The 22,804-nt window shown below is 51.0% G+C and overlaps 1 protein-coding gene across 1 annotated transcript in view; it reads left to right on the top strand.

Moving 5' to 3' along the window:
• Window positions 1-4,390: 4,390 nt before the first annotated feature.
• KCNQ3 (potassium voltage-gated channel subfamily Q member 3) overlaps window positions 4,391-22,804 on the top strand; it is a 221,833-nt gene continuing 203,419 nt past the window's right edge. The window contains 1 exon segment of the mRNA XM_039845886.1: window positions 4,391-5,041. Coding sequence (XP_039701820.1) covers window positions 4,656-5,041 — 386 coding nt within the window. The 5' untranslated portion in view covers window positions 4,391-4,655.

Raw genomic sequence — 22,804 nt, 5'->3', positions numbered from 1 at the left:
GTGCCAAGCATACAGTAAGCACTCAATAAATGTAAGTAATGATGATGACGAATGAGGATCTATCACTGGGCAGGTCACCGAAATATAGTGACAATAGAGAGATGAGTAAATTGTTTTTGCGTTGGTTATCTCATCTTTTCAAGTAAATATAAAATTAAATACTCAATTTTGTTTTTTTCCTCCTGTTTCCCATGGGAGAGAGAGTGTGTGCAACGCATGAAACAGGCAATCGATAAAGCTCATTGGAAGGTTGAATGAATGAATTCATTAAATGGATGGATTGAACATTTTGCCTAATATAATCACTTAAAAGAAAAAGACAAAAATTGCATTAAGAAACACACAAAATAAATTTAAAAGTTAATGGAAGAATTGCAAAAGCCAGGCAGAGAAAAGAAACATTTTTTCCCAACTGAGAACAGTCTAGGTCCTTTAATTATCACCGTCTGGAGCGAAGGTGAGCGCCGTTTGCCTCAGAGCTCATTCATCCCCCATCACGCCTGACTGGAGCTGCCTTCCACAGCCATCGTTCCAGACGCCTTCGAGTGATGTAGTAAAAGTGCACAGTACATGACAGGCTGCGAAGCTCAACATTGACCTCTGAATGGTGCTCAGACCAAGTCTGAAGCGGGGAGGGTAGGAAACATCATCCCATTTTATGGACGAGGAAACTGAGGCTAGATACGAGTCCAGCAAATTCGCCCAAGGTCACTAAGCTCAAAGTCGCAAAGCTAAGCACTAAAATTTGGGTCGGGGTCTAACTTTCAGACGTTAAGTTGCCCTCAGCCTCTGGGTGACATGTGCAAGGGTGTGTTTTAGCCTCTCTCCTCTTTTTCACTCCTAGGAAGGCTTCTCCCCTGCAAGGGAGCACGAGTTCACCTGCCCTAATGTAGAGTGAGATGAAGGGGAAAAAAAACCTAAGGCATGGAGGAGGGAATCGGGCAACGAATTTGAGGATTTGCTGTAGCTGGGTTTTCAAGAGTAAAAAATACATATAGGGGAGGCATGGGGCCCTTCCTTTCCCAACAGATTTTTGGCTCAGATTATTACAAGACTCAATTAGGGACTGTCCTCTCTCCTCCGAACAAGCAAAAGGTGTCTCTTAGCTGCCACGGCTTGTCTCTCTGGCTCCTCCCAGAGGCAGACTTAGAACCAGGTGCAGAGCAAGCATTTGGGGGATACGTTATTTGATCAGAAGTTTATCGTGGAATTCTGTGATGGTAAATAACGCATTCTCAAGTCCATGGATGATGTGCAGAGTGTTGGCAACGGTCAGCACAGAAGATTAGCAGAGGGCACTTCTGGGTAACAAGATGACAAATTATTATCGTTGTCTTTTTGCTGATTTATATTTTATACTGTCTCTAAAACTACTGTGCATTTCTTGTGCAACAAACAATAAGAGCAAATTTAAAAATGGTCCCAAACAGTTACATTTAATGTGTTTTGGGAACAGGGGAAGAGGGTAGGCTGGGCCCTCGTTAACATGCACCTCTACACCAGAGATTCTGCCCTGCTCATTGATTACAGTGATAACAACCACCAGTCTGTGCTATAAAGTATTGAGATTCCGCGGTCCCCCAAATGGCGCTCAGAGTGTACCCTGTTTTTCATGATATTTCCAAACCCTCTACCTTCACAGCTCTCTCCACTGGATTATAAAACTGTCGAAGCAAATGAGTTTCCAAACTACCTGGCAGTTTCTGTCATTGGATTTAATTAAATCAAGGCTATGAATTTGATGTTCGCTTCACCTCACCCTTTATGGGAGGCGTGAAAATAAAGCTTGCACTTGATCTTAAAACATTAATATTTGACAGTCTGTGGCTCTCATTAAAATAGAAGCCTCTTCATGTGCCTAAGTGTCCAAACTGTCATTTAGGAAATCCGAACCTTTGATTAATTGCATAGTAATGACGTCTCCTGTCTTCTTTCTATGTGGTCCCTGACTAGTCTCCTTCTATGCTTATCTAGTGAGGCTTCTTATTTTAAGTACTGTCAAAATGTTTTTGTCACCATGTTACCTAAGTTGCAATGAGTACTAAGACTTCCTAAGAATAAAGACTTTTCACAATGGTAAAAGACAAAAACAAAACTCTCATACACGAACAGACAGTGAATTCTTCATTGTGTGCTGGGCATTGTTCTGCGGGTTTTACAATCTGCATTCATCATCATTCATTCATGCCGTAAATAAGAACTGAAAGCCTACTATGTGACGGGCATTCTTCTAGGCTTCAGGGGTAGGATGCTGAGCCCTGCTCTCACTTAGTGAGATCACGGGAAACAAATGAAATGCAGACATGATCGTTTAAGGCAGTGATCATGCAGTAAAGGAACCAGGGATCGATTGAGGGCAAGGGACAACGTTAGAAAGGCTGCTCAGATATGAAAGGTAGAACCGCTCCCTGGACAGCTGGGATTGGGCTGGAACAGAGAGTACGCGTATGTGTTGGTGTGCTGGGGGCGGAGGGTTAACAACAGTTTCGGAGGAGCACGCTTTGGGTCCCCGGCTTCCGCTGAGAACGTTTCGAACCCAGGCAGTTCCCTTTCTCTGGGCTTTCTCTCCCTTCCAGAGTTTGCACTGACTTGCCATGCTCTAATTCATTGCTGTTTACGGAGCACCATACTCTTATTTCATGTCATCCTCACAAAACTCATCCCGCAGCCCACTGACCAATGAAACCGCATCCTTCTTGGTTCTGAAATTTCTGAGATCCTTCCCTCCACAGGGGTCTCCTCCTCTGACACTCTCCTGGTCCACCCCATCCACTCACACTTCCTTCTCTCCTCCCTCCCTCTACTCCATCCCTTCTCTTTTCTCCTCCCCTCTCCAATCCTTCTCTCCCCTTCCCTTCTTCCTTCCCCTGTCCTTGGCCAACTTCTCCAGGCAAACCCAGAGCTAGCATTCCACTGCAGTCCTTCCGATCCTTCTTATACACTAAGGAAAGATGCTTGGCTCCGGCTTGCTCACAGCCCACCCACCCTCCTCTGGCCCCAGCCAGCAGACAGGAGGGGAGAGAGTTGGAAGTAAAGGGGGTACCTGGTAACACAGGAATGGCGGTTTCTCTAAGCCAGTATGGTGGCAAAGGTGGGAGGGAGCGGGGGAGTTAGGTTCCAAGTGCAGGGTCCCCATTGTCCTCTGCCAAAGGTTTACAAAACCCAGCCCCTGCCTAACTGTGGCCCCACCTTCCTCTGCGCTGCCGTTGCGGTAAGCTCAGGCCACACCGCCCCTGGGCACCTGGGTGAACCAGCTTGTCATTTAGGTCGCGCCTCAAAATGTCACCTCCGCAATGAGGCCTTCCTGGACCAGCCAGCATAAGGAAACTCCCCACTTCGAGCGCAACGCCCTATTGTGTGTTCTCACGGTATTTACCGATATTGGCGACTGTACGGTTTATGTTTGTTTTCCCGTTATTGTCTTCCACTAGCATGAAGCTGTGTGAGTGCAGGGACCTCAGGTGGCCTGGTCCGAGCACATTGCCCCTCTCGGCAGACGCTCACTCCCGTGCGTTTAGCAATAGATTCTACGAATGGGTGAACGGAAACTCAGCAAGACGGGGCATGGCTGGCCTAGAGCACAGTAAGGAGCGAGAGGAGAAACGAGCAGTCGGATTCCCGGGTCCTTCCCGTCTCGTCAGCCCTCGGCTCACCCAGGCGGGCGGAGATGCGCTTCGAGGGCCGACGGGGAGAGGTGAGCGCGGCGCTCCCCACCGAGGGCGGGGAGCCGCGGACCCGAGGGCACAGGAGCCACGCTGCTGCCCCCGAGCCGGTGCGTGCGCGGTGCTCTCGGCCTTGGCCGACCCGGCAATTCGGATTGTACTTCCGAAGCCCAGAAGCCGGGCTGGCAGGTGACGAGCAAACCTAAAGCTGCAGCAGCCAGGCGAGGGCGGAGAGGGAGACAAAACCCCCCAGGGCCCTCGCTCCCCTGCCCCCCGCGGCCCGCTCGGGGGAAGCCCCCCGCCCCCGGGAGCGCGGAGGCTCGCGCGGCGCTGGGGACCGCGGCGCGCGGGGTGGGGGCCGCGGGGAGGGCGGGGCGGGGCGGGGCGGGACGGGGCGGCCCCACCCCGGCGGGGGAGGGCGGGCCGGAGGGGCGGAGGGGGGCGGCGCTCGCGCTCGCTCGCAGGCGGCTGCTGGCGCGGGGCTGAGGCGGGAGCGGGCGGGAGGGGCGCGGTGCGAGCGCGGAGGAGGGAGGGGGCGGCGGCGCGTGCGGCGGGCGGGCGGGCGGGCGGCTGGCACCGGGCTTGTAAATAAACTGCGATGCTGTCTCGGGCTCGCCGGCCCGGGTGCCGCCGCCGCCGCCGCCGCCCCGGAGCGCCGGTGCCAGGCTCACGCCGCCGCGCGCCCTAGCGCCTCCGCGCCAGGCTCGCGCGCCCTTGTCCGCTCGCCACAGCCGCCCCCCGCCCGCGCCCCTCGGGGTCCCGCGGCGGACCCGCGCGGGATGTGACCCCCTGTCCCCCCCTCGGCCTCCCCTGCCCCCCGGGGGGCCCGCCTTTGCCTGCTTTTGGGGCTGTGGGTGGGGAGGGGCGCGCGGATCATGGCATTGGAGTTCCCGGGCTTGCAGCCGCCGCCGCCGCCTCGTCCACGCACCCCGAGCGCCCCTTCTTCCCGGAGCAGCAGCGGAGAAGGCGAAGCGGCCGGCGGGGGCGAGGCAGATGGGGCTGAAGGCGCGCAGGGCGGCGGGGACGGCTGGCGGCGACGGCGACGGGGGCGCCGGAGGCGGCGGGGCCGCTAACTCGGCCGGAGGGGACGCGGCGGCGGCCGGCGACGAGGAGCGGAAAGTGGGGCTGGCGCCCTGTGAGGGGGAGCAAGTCACCTTGGCGCTCGGGGCCGGAGCCGACAAAGACGGGACCCTGCTGCTGGAGGGCGGCGGCCGCGACGAGGGGCTGCGCAGGACCCCTCAGGGCCTCGGGCTGCTGGCCAAGACCCCCCTGAGCCGCCCGGTCAAGAGGAACAACGCCAAGTGCCGGCGCGTCCAAACTTTGATCTACGACGCCCTCGAGAGACCGCGGGGCTGGGCGCTGCTCTACCACGCGCTCGTGTGAGTCCCTGGCGTTCGCGGCGCCCCTCGGCGGCGGCGCGGGGTGCGGTTCCGGGCGGGGGCTGGAGCGGAGGACGGCTCTGGGGCTTTGCAGTTGAATTGGGGACCAGCCCGCCCTCGGCGTGTGTGTCTCTGCTGGGGAGGGGTGTGTGTGTGTGTGTGCGTGTGTGCGCGCGCGTGTGCGTGTGTGCCACTCTCTGGTGTTGGACCCGAACGCTTTAAAGGTCCACGCGTGGCTCCACGGCTTATTTGGAGGCCGGATTGGCATTTATGTGCCCGCGCGGGCGCGCGTGTATGTCACCTTCTCCGGATGTTAGTACTGAAGCTTAACAGAAGCTTATGTGGTTTTTCCGATTAACGTAGAGGTTGAACTGGATAAAGCGGATCCTCCCTGGCGCGCTGCGTTTCTGCTTGGGGTGGGTCCCTTCCCTTGGGATCGCTACCGAGTTTAGATGACACGTCCTGGAGTTGGGGAGGGGAGTTGCCTGGCCAGTGTGTGTGTGTGTGTGTGTGTGTGTGTGTGTGTGTGGTGAAAAAGCGTGTGTGTGTGCTGGCATCGGTTAAGCTAAGCTTGTGCTACCGTTTTTAGGGCTCCATCCTGGCATAGAAAAGATCCTGGTGTTGCTCTAACTGGGCGCTGGGGCTGGTCAGAATGCAAGTCTTTGGGTTCCTTTTAGGGAAGCTAATGAGACAGGAAGAGAGAGTGTGTATTTCAGGCTCTAAGCCTAGACGGAGAGGCTGGGGCTTAACTGCCAGGAGATGAGGGCCCCAGTGACTTGTTTTAGCTGAAACGTCTCCATGATTTGGTCCTCATGTGCCCTCAGCCTCTACTGCTGCCTCTTCTCTTGCTTTGGCTGGGCAGGGGCATGGGGAATGCAAAGGGGCCTGGGCCGGAGGTTTGCCCCCAGGCACCCTTACCCTAGTGTCTCCTTGCTAGTCAGGTTGTAAATGCATGGCCAGCGGGAAGATGCAGCTCCCTTTCTGCACCTGACCCTCTGGATCGGAAATCCTCCTGTATTTGGGGAGAGGTGGAGAGTGGTGATGTTGGCCCCTCACTCAGGAGGGGAAATCAGAGCTGTCAGCACACACTCAGCGGTGGCAGGGCACTTCCAGTGACCCCGTGCCTCCTGTCTGTGGCTTAGTCATCCTGATGGCTGCTTCTCCCGAGGCTGTACCTTACTGGGGTTTGGATAGAGAACTGGCCATGACGTTGACCCTTCTTGTGCCTTCAGCAGTGGATGTTCCTCTCTGTCCTCCTCCAATTGACCCATGGCTTGTGGGGTCTGAGGGATTTCAGGGAGCCTTGGAGTTAATAACACCACCTGCCAATCTTTCTTGGTTGGAAAGCTTTTCCAGATTTGACCACCAGGGGGGGCGTCTGCACAGAATCTCTGAGTTGGCAACAGGTTTCTTCAGAGAGGTTCCTGAAGCCTGGAGAGGGTGCCTCCCAGAAACAGAGGAACCAGCGGGATGGAGGGGGCATCCAGCCAGGAGCATGGCTTGTGAGTAGTGGAGCTTTTGGCGCCTGCATTAGTTTGCAGGTGTTAGTGGCTAGAGAGAAGAGTTAGCAGTTGTTACTCTTCCATTTGCTTTTTTCAGGTGGTAAAAGGGATTAAAAAGTCTATGGCCATGCTACCCTCAACAAGCCCGATCCCATTTGATCTCCTGTTTTGGGGGAGCTAAGCAGGGTCAGGCCTGGTTAGCACTTGGATGGGAGACCACCTAGGAAGACCAGATGCTGTAGGTGTAAAAATATATAAATAAATAAATAAATAAATAAATAAATAAATAAATAAGGGATTGGAAACTGACAAGGTCCTTGCAATCTGTGAGGTCAACCAAGAGTTGCCTCGCCTAAAAACAAACAAACAAACAAACAAATAAATAAATAAATAAGAAAGATTAAAAATATATCCTGTTTCTAGCACTGCATTTAGTTAAATTGAACTGAAATTTAATACTGAAATATATGATAAAAAAGGCACAAGAATTATTTGAATGCACACAAACGTCCTCAGACTCACATGTCCTTTTGCATGAAAATGGCATTCAGTACGTATTGGTGGACTTCCAAACTTGGGGTCCCACTGGGGCTTGTGGGCTCCCTCTTCTCTCACCTTTTCCAGCTAGCACCTCGGCCCTGCATTGCCCAGTCTGGGGAAGGGATAGCTAAGGACTGTTACTGTCAGAGCCTCAATTATCCTCTAGAATTATTCCATCACCTGGAAGCAGCTTCGAGAACGCCAAAACCGGTAGCCTCGTTTTCGCAGAGAGAATCCAGGAAAATTTAAGACTTGGGAGAAGGGAGAAGTTGAATACCTAGCCAAGTACTTTCAGACATGCAAATCATTTAATTGTCACCATAGTCTTATGAGGTGGGAATTAATATCTTCGTTTTGTAGATGGGGATATGAAAACTTCCAGAGAGAAAACCATTTGTCCAAGGTCCAACAGCTAATGTTTCTGGAGCTCATATCTGAATGCAGCGGGTCGGCTCTGATTTTGAGCCCAGATCCCAGTTCTGACCCTCTGCCAACAATTGCAACACCCTGGGTATTACACTAGGTGTCACTGGGTGCCCCTGCCCCATTGGTAACACAAGGCTCTTAATAGTACCTCTGCCTCTACTTCCTAGCTGTCAGTTGGCAAATGGCTAGAAATGGAGTTTGAAATCAAAATCAGGGCTGGTCAGAACCGAGGGAACCACAGTGTTAGGGAGATGTGGGCTGAGCCGGGGTGGGAACATGGATTCTGATTAACTGGGAGTTGTACAGGAAAACTCACAGTGGGTCGGGTTTGAGATCCAGATTTTGAAGCATCCCTAGTTGGTGGATGCATTATACATCCTTTCTCTAGCTTAAGAGGAAGTCCAGTCAAGCAAAAAAAATTGAACCTTTCATTGATGATTCAGGGTTTTGCAAGGCACTGAAATTCGTGTTTCGACGCATCCATTATCCTGTTATAGGCTGTGGCTAATGGTATAAGGGAGCCAGGAATTTGGACTGACCATGAGCTCACGGCCTAGTGCATGCATTTTTTTAAAAATGAACCTATGAGATGCTATCCCTCGATCTTTAAGGTAAAATACAGCAAATAAGGAACTCAGAGACCCTTCCACCACCCAGCCCTGCTGCCTTTGCCTTAAATAGCCCTTCTCTATTTTCTCCTGGCCACTCACTTGGCCCAGCTCCGATGTCACCTCCTCTGGGAAGCTTTTCCCTGACCCTCTAGACTGAGCTAGAATTGCCCCGTCCCCACCCCCCACAGCGTCTCCAATCATAGGATTTTTGTGTATTGTGTTGGATCGACCCACTTGCTTGTCGTCTGCATTGAACTGAGAGCTGCTTGAGAGCGGGAGCTGTGTTGTTCTGGAGTATTCTCAGTCCCCAGTAGGCTGCGGGGCCCATGGTGGTCACCCTGAGCGTTTACTGAGTGGATGAGTGAAAGCATACGCTCAGGTTAACCAAGATATGTTCTGTGTGGCTTTCCTATGATCACACGAACAATACTAAGTAGGCAAGGTCAGCCTCATAGGATTTTAATGGTAAGAATGGCGCTCAGAAGTCTTAAAGTGGACCGTGGGGCAGGGGGAGAGGTGGGAGCCCATGCTTTGAGCTCAGTGGGGCTTTGAGCCCTCTGCTTCTTTAGCCTTATGGTTGAAGAGGCTTCTGATGTTGCAGAAAATGGGCTGGACTTGGAATTCACATCTGGACTCTGCCTTAAGTCTATAACTTTACACGAGCCAAGTTGGGGATGATAACACTGCCTTGTCACAGAGTGATTTTTTGACTTCAAGAAAATAGTGTATGTGAATGAAATTAGCCCAGCGTTAGGCACTCAGTATTCCTTAGTTGATTCTGAATAGGGGTCTCCTTGAGAGTCGTACGTGCCAGCCAGTGTGTCGCCCCGGCACTATCTGGGGACTCTTCTTCCCACCCTGTGAGTGGTGAGACGCCGGCTTCATTTTGGTATCGTTGCTGCACGAGTATCTCGCTGCCCTTGACCACCTCTCCACGGCCAGCTGAGTATGAACAGTCACCTACCTGTTGACAGACCAAGGGGAAATGATCACAAGAAATACCTCTGTTTGGAGGTGGACTGGCTCAGGGACATCTGGAAGGTAAGACAGAGGAGAGACACAAGGACCCCACAGCTGCTCTGGAATGTGAAGGACTCGGCTGGTGGATCTAGCATGTTGACTAAAGCCTCTGCAGTCCCCAAGGTGCAGGAGAGACACTGGACTCCCACTCAGACCTCTCGGATAGGCAGAGACTTGGCAGCTTTGGAGAGAGAGAAATTTGGTTTCCCAAACTTGCTTTGCATCTTACAGATGTATGGTCTTGGAAAGATGATGTATTTCTGGGCTTCAGTTTCTTCCTTCCTTTCTTCCTCCCTTCCTTCCTTTTCTCTCTCTCTCTCTCTACCTCCCTCCTTCCCTCCCTCCCTTCTTTTCTTTTTTCCTTCCTTCCTTCCTCCCTGCTCGCTCCCTCTCTCTTCCTTCCTTCCTTCCTACCTTTCTTCCTCCCTTCCTTCCTTCCTTCCTTTCTTTTTTTCTTTCAAGGTAAAGTACTCAAAATGGTGCCTAGCACATAGAATATTCAGGTAATGTTAGTCGTTGCTGTCATTATACGTATTAATTTATTTAAACTCTTGACAACCCTGTGACTCAGTGACAGCCCTACTGTGATCCCCCTTTTGTGATGAAAAAAGGTTTTCTTCATCTGAAAAAAGGTTATCAATATAGGCTTTTGTGAAGCCAAGAGTACCTCGTATAGAAGAAACGCTCAATAATAGTTATTCATGTTATTAATGTTACTCAGTCGATCGATGTTTCTCGAGTGTCCTCTCTATGCCAGGCACTCTTCGTTAAGGATCCAGCAGTAAGCAAAACAAAACAGAACAAAATATTATAACCTCTGCCCTGATAGAACATATACTCTAACAACATCACTAATATCAGCAGAAATCTCAGAGTGTGGTCATCTGGTCAACCTCCCAGCGTAGGCAGAAGGAGTCCTTTTAACAGCGTTTCATCCAGTGTGACAACTCGTTCTTCGTTACTGGAGGGACGTTATTTTTCTTTCCTCGGCAACGCTTCTTCCATTCTCTCAGCGGTTCTATCTGTCTGACCCCATTTAGCCCATTCTCATCTTTTTGGCCCCATGTATCTTACTGTTTCTCATGCCTTCTTAACCACCTCAGTCCATCCGCTTTCTTCACCTCACTAAACTTCCTCTTTACAGCTCCTCCCCCGGTTTCGTCAGTTTCCTCCTCAGTATTGAGAATCGAGGATTTGAGAAGTTGTCATTCTTTTTTTTTTTTTTTTTAATTTTATTTTATTGTGCTAAGAACAGTTGACACGGTATCTACCCTCTTAACGAATATTTAATTATGCAGTACATTATTGTTGATGATATCCGCCCTTTGGGCTAAACCGCCAAGGTACCTGCTTTATATGCATTAGGGACCATAGCCGAGGCATCGGGTCCCTTCTTACAGATCTCCAAGTCTGGTTTTCCTAAGCTGGTATCGTAACTGGGGATCAGGCAGCCCGTACAGAGAGCTGCTTCGGCACTGACCCCTTAGATTCTCTGGAAACTTGTCATAGCAGCTTCAGTCCACATCTGCCTTTATGGATGTCTTTTCGGGGCGGGCGGGGCGAAATATTATCTAACATGACTCGAAAACACGGAGCCAGGGGAATTTGCTCATCCCGCCGCGGCCATCTGTACAAATGGAAAATCACTTAGCACTATCGCACCGTTTATCTCCCCGCTCCTGCCCTTCCCTACAATCCCAGCATTTGCTTTATCTCGCCCACATGTATTGGTTACGGATGCTTCTCCAGACCTACTGATGTCACTCCCCAAACTGAAACCAGCAGGGCCTTCGTAATCAGCAAGTCTAATCAAACTTATCAGCAGACGGTTACTTAACAGCAGTTTATGGGATTTTGATGGGCCCGGCGCTGAGAGTCACTTGCAGATTACAAAAAATCAGAGGCCATCAGAGCCGGAAGGAACTGTAGAGAAGAAGACACAGGCCCAGGGCAGTTCGGAACTTGTCACAGGTCACTCTGCTGACATGGGGAGGACGCGAACTCAGGTTTACAAGTTCCCCCGAGGCTGGTGTCCATTCGGCCACATTGGCTTGACCTCGTGGTCCTCCAGCAGCTGTGTCCCAGCGGAGCATTCTTACCTGCAGCACGAGAACTCTGGGTCCCACTGGCTTGGGATCTAGATCAAATGAACAGAAAGAAGAGTAAAGCCAGGTGTGGGCCGATCAGGCATGCACGCACGGGCTCCAGCTGGCCTCTTGCTAAGGAGGGCTCTTCCTGCTGAAATTTCCAGTGCCCAGGTCCCCTTTGCTCATCTCCCCCCCCCACCTTCACCCCACCACCTCCATTCTACCAAGAATCGTGTAGAATAGTGTCTGATCTCCACTGAGCTCGAGGTTGAGTTGGGGCATTCAGAACCTCATAATGATGATAAACACTTGCATCCATTTGGGTTGTTGATAATATCGCCTGTGGGGAAACAGCACCCTCTGTTCCGTTCATGGAAACCTGACTTATTTTCACTGATAGCAGTAGCCACTCGCTCCAGGCGGTTCTCCCGAGGTGTGGCCGAGAAGACGGCCACCAAGTTCTTGTTCTCACTCTGACTCTTAGGCTGATTTGCTCCTCAGCTTTCAACAGGTCGTTTTGCTCCTGACCGCCTCAGTTCCTCGTCTGATAAATGGGCCTGCGATTCTCGGCCTTACAAGTTGTTGAAAGGATTAAGCGAGGGAATTCGTGCAGCTGCTGAGCAGGGCGCTAACACTGGATCTTAGTTCGTGTCCCTCTAGAAGCCCCCTGAGGCCAGGGGCTCAGCATGCTGGTTTATTTAACCGAGGGTTGCTCCATCTTGTTCTCATTGTCTCCCCTTTGAGGAGTCTGTTTAGACATTTCCCCCCTAATTGTCTCCATCCATGGTATTTTAATATCACCGATCCCGTGTGTATCTCTTTATGTACCATCTGTATATCTGGGCTTGATATAGAAAAAGGACAAGATTTTTTCTGCCAACCCCTCCTACCCCCCACAAACCGATTTTGCCTACTTAGAGGCAATATCATCCCCAATGAGAATGTATGATCGAAGAGAGGATTCCAGGAAAAAAATGGAGAAAGAAGTGGAATTGGGGGAAGTGGAGGAAAGGGGAACCAGGCTGCAAGACTGCACCATCGGGCGGGTCACCAGGCGGGTCACCAGGCGGGATGGTTGCAGCTCACTGCTCTCTGCTCTTGCGGACCCGGATGTGTGGTGCAGAGCAGACCGGAATTGTCCTCGAACTCCATCCATCACTGGCTCAGAGACAGAATGTGGGGCGTTGGCCGAAGGTGTTTGTCTATGAAAGGCCACTGTGGTGGGTGCTGGGAGTGGTACCCAGAAGGCACGGCAGGGCGCCTAAAGCATTACGACCCTTTGTCAAGTGCTTAAGTGAAGAAAATATTGTGACTTGAGGTCTGCAAATGTTTCTGCGTTTTCTCAATGGTTCTTAAGTAAAGGGTGTCTTGTGGCCTAAGGCTCATGACAATTCTGTAGTGTTTTCTCCCCTTATTAATTTTTCATTTAGGATAGTCATTCGGGAAAACAAAAAAAAACTGAGTTAAAAGTATGTGTAAATAGGTGGATTCAGTGCAGGTCTCTAACGATAGCTCATCTTTTTAAGCTGTTACGTGCCAGGATTGTCGAGTTCTCAAAAGCACCATGAAACTTGGCCATTGTCTGCATCATCCCGTGGAGTAGGGAGCTGCGTCCTTGTTGGAGTTATGGTGTGCTCACATATTAGTAATTCTCCCCAAATAAAACAGGAGAGTTATTTTAAATAAGCATGGAGAACTTGAGTCCTGCTGACGCTATAATTCCGAGTGGCTTTTGTGATACTTTCAAAGAATGAAGACGCGTACTAATTTATAATGTGAGAAACATTAGCATTCTCAAAACTAGATTAAAATAGGCATTCCAGTTTCTCTTACAGACACATCTTTTGTTGAGAAAATGGCAGGATCTTGGTTGTGAAGCGTGGTGCCCTGACTTCTGGCCCTTTGCCTCTGTTCTGGGTTTTGGGGGAATTCACCTACCTTCAAATTCTGGAATGCAAAAGCGAATGTTGAGGTTTCTTGTCGAATTCCTCTTTTGTGCCACGATTTTAACACCTTTTTTTTAACTAGCGCGCAATCTGATGGGAAAATCTTAATTTTTTAGGTTTACTCTATATGCCTCCAAATATCTGCCGATTAAACTCAAGGGATGATCATTTGTCAGACGTTGATTTCAGGTCTAGTAGATACTAGGCCTTGGGCTAGGAATAGGGGATGCAGGGATGAATAAGTTAGCTTCTGTCCTTGAAGGGCTCAAGGTAGTGTGGGTAAATAAATAAGTGCCTAGTGGTGTGATATTCACTCTAATATATGTATAGCAGGTCCTTGAATAACATCTTTTATAATGTTGACGAGATGCAATATAGGAACTTAATTCTTGTTTATGTAATATTGGTTTCATTATAGGTCATTTTGTTATAATGTTGATGAAATGCTGTAGGAACTTAACTCTCGTTTCTATCAATTAGACTATGGTGAAATTGGTTTCATTGTACACCCTTTCGCCACAGTTCCAAAAACCTATTAATGACATTAAGTGAGGATTTACTGTATATTCTGAGGCTGCTTGGGGCTCAAGTAAAGTTGTCAACCCATTTAAATGAGTCAGGAAAGATTTCCATCAGCAAGTAGTAGGTTTCATCATATACACAGGGTTAAAGACCATTTCTTCCTTCATTTTCTGATGGACAACCGTGACCATGACGGTGTCACCCATTTAGACCTCAAAGGTCTGATTTATTCTCACACTAGAGGAACAGTGCCGAAAATTAATGTAAGCAAAAGTAGGGTCATAAAACCTAGAACTGGTTGAAGCTTGAGTCGAGCTGTTTATTAAAGAGGCTGAAGACTTGCTTCCTGGATGTACTTTTCATGTGTGCAAATATTTGTTCTTTGCAGTCTAGAGCCTAAAGTGACACCGGGCACACCAGCTAGATAAAGTAGGGATCTATTAAGAGCAAGATGGGGGAGTGACTTCTTGGCGGACACCCAGTACTGTCCCCAGGCCCTGGTTGAATGGCTGCCAGGCCTCACCCTCTGCAGAGAGGAGTTTTGAGTTATCTGCTCACTGTCTTTCCCACCCAGAGGGGTTGAGGGTGTAAGAAGAGGTTCTGGAACCCTTAGGCACACTGATGGGTCTTCGAGATGTCCCAAGCAGCTTGCTCAGTCAGAAAGGAATGACTGGATGTTCTTTACTTTGTGTGATCGAAGCTATGTAGTTAATGATAGTGGGTTGTGGGGAGGCAGGTGACCTGGGGGACTGCCCCCTGTGTGGCCCTGCTCCTGGCTCCCTCACCACGTACCTGGAGGGAGGTCGTTGGGTCAGACCCCATTGTCTAGACTGGAGACAGATGTGACGTGACCACACAGGGGGACAGGATGGCCATGGTGTGGGCTGTGCTGTCCGACACGGGAGCACATCCTCATTTTGCCACCTGTGTGACTTCCAGCAAGTCACTTAACCTTCCTGAGCCTCAGATTCTTCATAAGTAAAATTGGATAATATGGCCTGCCCTGCCAGACCACTGTGACCCTAGGATGGCATAATGGCTGTAAAGCAGCTGGCTCCATACCGTTGATGGTAATGGTGACAAATGACTCTCGTGCAAAGGCAGATTGGCACACAGGCTGGAAGTCAAAATACAGACAGACTGCTGTGAGTTGATTCTGAGATAGGATCTGGCAGGCTTCCTGGAGGAGGCAGCCCTTGATCTAGGCATAGAAGAATGCAGTGGTGTCAGGGTCGGGGTTAGGGCTGAAGGCAGAAGAAGGAGTAGTGTTGCCAAAGGATCAAAAGTGAGAAATGGAGCACGTGAGTCAGATGGGACCATCTCCAGGGCTGACGCTGGAGGCTCTTTGGGTGGGTGGACGGGTCTCTGGGTGGAGAGAGGATGAAGTGGGAGATCGGGTTGGAGGAGTCAGACCTTCTTTATGGGATTGCTGTGCATCCTTGGACAGGAAACGCCCAGATTTCTGAGCCTTCCCTCGTTCCCTGAAAAGTAGGTAGGTGGATGGATACTTTATAAGGTTTCTCAGCGGAGAAGCCATTTGTATTATGGAGGGAACTGTTCCTCACTGGGCAGGAACGTCACACATTTTGCAGGATTTTTAGCATCCTGGGCCCTGCCTGCAGGATGCCATTAGAACTAGAGCATTCCCAGGCTTTTCCAAAGGTTCCGAGCGGGGGGACAGAAGCCGCAAGTGAGAACCGCTGGCCTCTAACGACCGTGACTCTGGTTGATGTCTCTGAGGTCACAGATTCTCAGTGTTCACACTGTCAGCCACGAGTCGAAGCACAGGCACATATGTAGGGGCTGGAGGATTTAGCGCTCTCGTGGGTGAGGACAGGTTTTTATGACTTTGAGAAAGCCTAACCTGCTCTCTGACCTGAGGGTTCAGCTCAGTTGGAAAATACCCGCATACATCATTTAGAAAGTTACTCAAACACAAACCACATGTGGTAGGCACGTGGGCACGTGCCCGCGCGCGCGCACACACACGCCCTCAATCTCTAAGCCCCAGTGTTTGGAACATTAATTAGTGTCACTGCATGAAACAAATTAAGCCGGGGACCTTGTTGCTTCCTCGTTGCATCGGAAAATGCTGACATTGGAAATGTCAGAGCAGTCACTCGTTACCGGGGGCCCAGCAACGCACAGACCCTCCACGGGCCGCAGAGCTCGCTCTTGAAGCAGCCCGGGCCCTTTGGCTGGGTGGGGAGGTGATGTGTGGGTGAAAACGTGGCGTATGTTTCAGATGAGAAGGGCGGGCGTCTTAGCCAGGCCGCGGGTGTCTGAATCCAGCTGTGTGACCTCAGGCAAACTGCACTTTACTTCTCTGGACCTAGTTTCCTCATCTGCAAAATGGGGGAAGTTCATATGTGGATGTGAGGAAGCAGAGGCTCAGAGAGGTTAGGTGACTTACCCAGGGGCACACAGCTGCTGGTGCACGGGAACCTGGGCGGGCCTGAGCACGAGCTGGTGCTCCCCCTCCCAGTCCTTCCCTGGGCCCTGCTCCTTGAGCTCCAGCAGACCTGGCGCCCCGATTCATCCTGCAGTAAGCTCTGCTCTGGCAGGGTTTGCCCTGGGTGTCCCCACCAGCTCTGTCGCAGGCAAGAGCCACGCACGCATGATATGTTTTCTTTTCATCGACAGTGCCAGGCGTGATGCTGGGCACAGAGTCCGTGTTTAACAAACACGGTTGACTAATCCCCTTGGCCTGGCAGCATCCAAGCCGAGTTCCAAACAAATCCCAGATCTGAACGTGAGCATCAGGAGCTGCTGCTGGGACGTTGAACACAGCTGATTTCCGTGGGGACGTGGCCGCCTCAGAGAAGGTTCTGTGCTCTAGTGGGGCCGGGTCCCCACCTCTGCTGCCTTCCCTGCCAGTTCGCAGCATTTAGCCGGAGTCTTTCGCGTGTGGATGTTGGTCCAGGGCTGAAGTCCGTGGTTGTCTGTGCCGGATGTGGCAGTCCAGATCGATAGGGATTGACTGTTTACAGTCTGGGCTTCTGGAGGGAGGGAGTTAGCGGGGAATCAGGAAGGAGCCTCTGAGCCTGGGGGTCTATGGGCTCTGTCAGCCTCCAAGGGGCCTCTCAGGCCAGTGCAGCCCCCTGGTGTTGAGCCCCAGGCCCCATTAGGAGAAGGGCTGAGGCTACAAAGATGGCTGTCTCATGGTCTCCTAGGGGTTCTGGGCAGCCCGGCATCTGTGGCCTCATCTCCTGCAATATCCTAACTTCTCTTCCAGCTTCCACCCTTGCCCGCCTCCATCCATTCCCCACCCAGCCAGAGCTGTCCTTACCCAGTGTGAACTGGATCATGTACTTGTGCCTCGAAGCCCTTCAAGTGTCTTAACTTTGGCACAGAACCCGCTTCCTTGCGGGTTGGTCCGGCCCCTGTGCTCCTACCTCCAGCTGTCCCCAGCTCCAGCTCACTGCAGCCCTTCTCAGCGTACACCGGGCCGGCCCCACTGGGTGGGCCTCACTTCTTACCGTTTTCTCTGGAAGCCTCTCTCTCCACTTGTAGAAAATAGCTTCTTTAGTTTTCCGTGGGGTCTCCGTGACCCACCCCTTCTAAGCAGTCTTCGCCATTTTTATATCCTTCAAAACACCCTGTCACAAGCTGCGATGACCACAAGGTGTGAGTTATGTGTTCATTTGTCTCCCTTCACTAAATTGTGAGCTCCAGGTGGGTGAATACCGGGTCAAGTTCAGCGGCGTGTTCCTGCTCCCAGTTGGGGTCTGCCCGTAGTGTATGTGTGTTGACCGACAGTGACCCAGACAGACCCCCTAGAATGTGTCTAGAGGATGGTGAGCGGGATGGCCAGAGGGTGACCTGAAACCCTGGTCTTGCTTGATAGATCGAGCCGTATCTAGGTTGGAGGGAGGAAGGCAGGAAGGCTGTGAGCCTCACTTCCGGTTGGCCTGAGTCCCAAGCTGAGGCGAGGGCTGCCTCTCTGGGGTTTCACAGGACAGTGCAAAGGGAGAGCAGGATCACCTGCTAATGAACCTGCGAACTTGGTTCCGGCCCAGCTCAACTGCAGGGCGACAGCTGTCTTGGAAGGAAAGGAGTGTCTCATCTTTGCTGGAAGGTCCAGTGGAGATGATACAACCCCACTGGGATAGAATATTCTTGAGCCTTAAGAAGGAAGGAAATTTTGACACAGGCTACAACATAGATGAACTTTGAACGCGTTATGCCAAGTGAACTAAGCCAGACACGGAAGGACCAATATTATGTGATTCCACTTTTGTGAGGTTCCTACAATAGTCAGAATCATAGAGACAGAAAGTAGGATCGTCACCGGGGCCCGGGGGTGGGGTGGGGGATGAGGAGTTAGTGTTTGATGGGCAAAGAGTTTTGGTTTGGGGAGATGAGAAAGTTCTGGAGATGGGAGGTGGTGATGGTTGCCCAACAATATAAATGTACTTAATGCCACTGAATTGTACACTAAATAACGGTTAAAGTGGTAAATTTTGTTAGGCATACAGTCAAACAAAAACAAAAAGAAAAAAAAGAAAACAGAACTCGGCTGTGGCGTCAGAAATGAGGTACAGCTGTGTTTGGACCATGCGGTTTAAGGGGTCCCTTCCGCCTGCAGGTTGTTTAAGTCCATGAAAATGAACTTCATTTGAAAGTCATTCTATTCTCCTGACCCAGCTGAGCCCCTTGACATTCTCAGCCAGCCAAACCCCTGTGCTTGTCTTGTTCTTACTGCCTTCCTGCTGTACCAGGCCTGTTTGAAGGCCTGGCGACATCAGCTCTCATGTCATCAGTTCCTTGGAGAACACAGCACAGGTTAAATATTTGCCACAAATACCGTCTTCAGATGTCTGCCAGTCTCTCTGCGAAGTCCCGTTTCTCATTGCTCTAGAGTTTGCGCCTTGTGCAAATAGATCCTGCGGTTCTGTTTGCTTCACGATTAAATCTAATTCTTCCCCGAACCCTGGTAACGGCCATGGCCTTCTATTCCATTAACCGATTCATTCGACATTGGTGGAGCACCTACTGGTTCCCTGGCTACAAGGATTTGAGCTGTGGGGACAATCGCACAAAGGATACAGTGTGTCCCCAGCCCAGCGGGCACATGGGAGGGATGGGTAAAGTCTGGCTGGGGTTGGGGGTAGATTAAGGAAGTCTTCCCAAAGGAGGTGATTCTTGAGCCCTACCTTGAGGAATGAGGTCATCGGACAGGTCAAAAACAAAAGGTATCACACAGATCGTCTCTAGAGGGTTTAATTCCATCCCTCTCTGGAAAGAAAGTTCTAAATCAACCCTCTCTTCCATCCTTTATCCCCTTTACAGGTCTGCTGTTTTTCTTTCTCCCCACCCATTTCCTGTTCCTCGCCCATGGAGGGTGGGGGAGGGAGAGAAGAGAAAGGTCACTAGACATGGGGGAGTCAGGGCGGTGAGATTGCACTTGAAGGAGAAAGATCGTGCCAGTCCCTGCTTCCCCTTCGACTTACGGCGTGTCACTTGCTCTGTGCCCGACTCCCTGGGTCTTTGCCTGAGGGGGCAGGTGCAGCGGCAGCCCCTCTGAGCCCAGCGGTCCTCAGGCTTCATATTCACGGGGCATTATTTTTCACACCTTCTGTTGCGAAGCCTGTGACTGGGCCTTCTGAGCATGACGCGGATTGAATCATGAAGACATTTTTCTGGGGGGCAGGGAGCGTTGTCATAATTCAGTGGGAAGAGCATCGGGAGGGGACGTCTGGACCCCTGGCAATGGCCCTGGTGTGAACTTGAACTTGGTCCTTAATTTTCCTACTTGTCAAACTTTAAGGCCTCTGCTGGTTCTGATCACCTACGATCCCGGCCCCACCCCTCGCTTGACCAGTGGGGACTGGTGTTGGCTGTTGATCATTCGCTTCCCACATCAAGTCCCCATTTCTCTCACTCTTATTCCCCATTTTCCTTTGGCAACTCGATCCCTCCCTGTTCTTAACTGCGTTGTTTTGCTCCATCTGAAATCAACAGGTCAGCCTGCCACCCCTGGCCCCAGTGCTGGGACAGGAAAGGCCATGCCACCCAGTCAGAGCCACTGGGTGGAGAGGGTGAATCTGAGGACTTGGGGGGCAATACAAGATGGGGTGTCTTCTCCCGTGGGTGGTGTGGTGTGAGGGTGTGAAGTCTGGAGCAGCCGCCGTCACTTTGCTAGCATGAGTCGGGGCCTGGAGAGGTGGGAGCGAGGGGCGGGCAAGGAGGACGAAGTGACCGCTTTGCAGGGCCTGAAATCAAAGGCAGAACCCTGTGAGGTGGAGTGGGAACATTCTCGCAGGCGGGAGGGCGGGCAGGTGGGGAGGCCAGTGCGAGCTAAGGTTGGAGAACTGGACGTGGCCGTGAACGTTTCAGTCTAACCATAAGGCCGCTGGGTTTTCCAGAAGGGAGCGGCACGATCAGATTTGTGTTTTGTAAGGATGACTTGGCCATCGGGTGGACAACGGACGGGTGTGCAGAGGTACATTTGGTGGTTAGCCATTCCAGGATGGCGGTTATAGTTCAGAATGCGGCCGTTTATTAAGCTCCTGCCTTGGGCTAGGAGGCGCACATGGTACCCTAACCCATCAAATCTCTGCAGCAGCTCCGTTAAACAGAGCTGCATTACTACCCCCCCCACCCCCGCCCCACTGTAACTGAGAAAACATGTTTGGAGAGGTCCAGTATCTTGCTCAGGGTGACACAGCCAGAGGAAGCCAGAAATAGCCAGCCCCGAAGCCTGTGGTCTCCCCACTGGCCCGGTGGCAACACACTTCGCTCTCCAATCAGGTGGGGGGGCCCTTCTTTCTCTCACATTCTCTCTCTGCAGCCTTCAGGAGCCTTCGGGGCCAGGGTTGACATTTGTGTTCAAGACGATTTCCTTCCTGCTCACAATAAATGTCAAACTGAACGATGGAGGTGATTCAGCACAAAATAGAATTCGAGGCGGGGAAAGGAGCTGTGTAGAACCATTTGCAAATGGATTAAAAATTTGAGCCCGCCAGCTCACGCCGGCATACTTGGAAGTTTGGGAGATATTTTTAGATCATGACATCCAAACGGCACAGATCGTGGGTTGGAGACATGGACCTGCGAAGACGAGTTCGCTAGCTGTGACCAGAGGTGGTTTTGCTGAGTTTCTCCTTAAGAAAACAGCAGCCTCCCAAAGGCAGAAGAATCCTCTGGATGCACAGTCCTCCTCCTTTATTTTTTTAGTACCTTCTTTTACATCATGAGCCCCAGGCCTCAGCAACCTATTCTTGGAAGCCTCTGGAGAGACCTCCATGCCATTGGCTTTGACACTTTCGGAGGCCAGTGAAGGTAGCCCCTCTTGAACCAGCTGAGGCGTGCCAGGATGCTTGCTGGCTCGTGAACCCCCCGGGCTGCCCAGACACAAGGCGTCATCCCTGGTTCTCTCTGCAGAATCTCTCCACGCGGAAGAACCGTGGGCACCTACAGTGTCTGAGCTTCACCTACCTCTCTCTGATGTCCTGTTCCAGCTCCATTCCTTCTGGCTTATGTTCTCTGTCCCTGGAGGGGACTGACCTTCCTTCCTTGGTTCCCAGGTTTGAGACTCAGGTGCCCCCGGCTGGACGCCCATTCCCAAAACGGAACAGAGTAGCTCCCCCCAAAAGCGGGGAGTGCTTCTCAAAAATCTTTGACCGTAGCAACTGACATGCGTTGAGCGTGTAGATCCCACCAGGCACGTTCCCACGTGCTTTACAAACTGCTCACTCTTTTCATCCTCACAACAGCTGCACAGAGTAGGTGCAGTTAAACGGGAAATACAAAGAGCATCCGATTACCTTGCGGGATTATTGGGATGACAAACGAGGTAGCATTTATTTATGAGTAGCCGAAAGCAGAGTCCAGCGTGTAACACTTACTCAGCGTTAACTTCTTTTGCCATCCCTTCAAAACGTTTTCAATTACTTTTATTCTTATCAAAGGAAGAATGCAGGTAATTCAAGCCCCAAATTGTGCTCACAGGTTAAAAATGCAAAGCCACAACCCTGCCACGTCCTGTGCCATCCCTAGCCCCACTCCCAGAGGCATCAGTCTGTCTTTCTGTCTGCCCTTCGAGCTCCTCGTGGCTCTCTCCCCATCTCTAAATCGCGTGCTTACGCTGCTGTCTCTTGGTGAATCAGCTTAAGGCATCTTTTATCGATTTCCGGTTCTGTCTCCCTCCTTATGCTTTATGTTCTTTGAAAATCTTCTCTCTTCTCCCACCGCCCTGCTCCCTCTGTTTCTCAAGCCTCCATGACTTCTCGTTCCTCCGTTTCCTCGCAGGCTTGTCTTCCCCACGCACCGGTCACTGTGCCTTCCTTCCCCCGCCTCCTCCGTTCCGTTCTCTTCTGTTCCGTACAATATCTATTCCACATCCCTCTCCCAGAAACTTTTAGCCTCCTTTTTTTAAATTCCTATCTTTATTATGACCCTTTCCAGCTCATTCTGCCCTGTATTAAAGTTATTTATACCCGTGCAATCACTGATTTTTAAACATCATTTCCTTAAATCCGTTGCTTTATGAAGCCTTCAGAACACTCCAAGACAGAAGTTTTGGGCTTCTCATTTTGTGGATGACAGAACTGAGCATCAGATGGATTCTAAGATGGACTTAGTGTCATACAGGTTTTCACACTCGCTTCTCCCCCAGCAAAGTGCCTGATCCTAGGATGGGATCAGGAAATTGGTTGAATGGGATCGGACAAAAAGTCACATTCATGGTAATTAGATGCACTGGGCATTTCCCTCGATTACATTCTGATTACTTGAGGCCACGCACATAGACGCATGCACACCCTCAGACGCACCACTCACGTGGCGCTGGCTTTAAATTCATCTCTGATACTATTTTTTATAGCTTTTCATAAATCCTGATTTCGGTTCGGGAGGCAGCCTGCTTGTAACAAGCCATTGGTAGTTTTTGTCCTCCTGACACCCTGGGTAATTTATGGGCTTAGAGATAGAGAACTTGCCTCTCGCACTGTCAATATTGAATATACATCGCTCCCCTCGCGAAATAGCTTTCAGAGTTGCAGTAAATCCTCTGGAAATTACCTGGAATTAACTACAGGTTGGTTAAGTGCCAGTAATTACGTGCGTCCTGGGAATTCCTGCTGACATGTGGACACACGGCTTTAAT

The sequence above is a fragment of the Pteropus medius genome, unplaced genomic scaffold, assembly GCF_902729225.1.
Source record: "Pteropus medius unplaced genomic scaffold, Ma_sr-lr_union100, whole genome shotgun sequence".
NCBI classification, from domain to species: Eukaryota; Metazoa; Chordata; class Mammalia; order Chiroptera; family Pteropodidae; genus Pteropus; species Pteropus medius.
The sequence above is the reverse complement of the archived record's forward strand: the minus strand, read 5'-3'. Positions and strand labels throughout refer to the sequence as shown.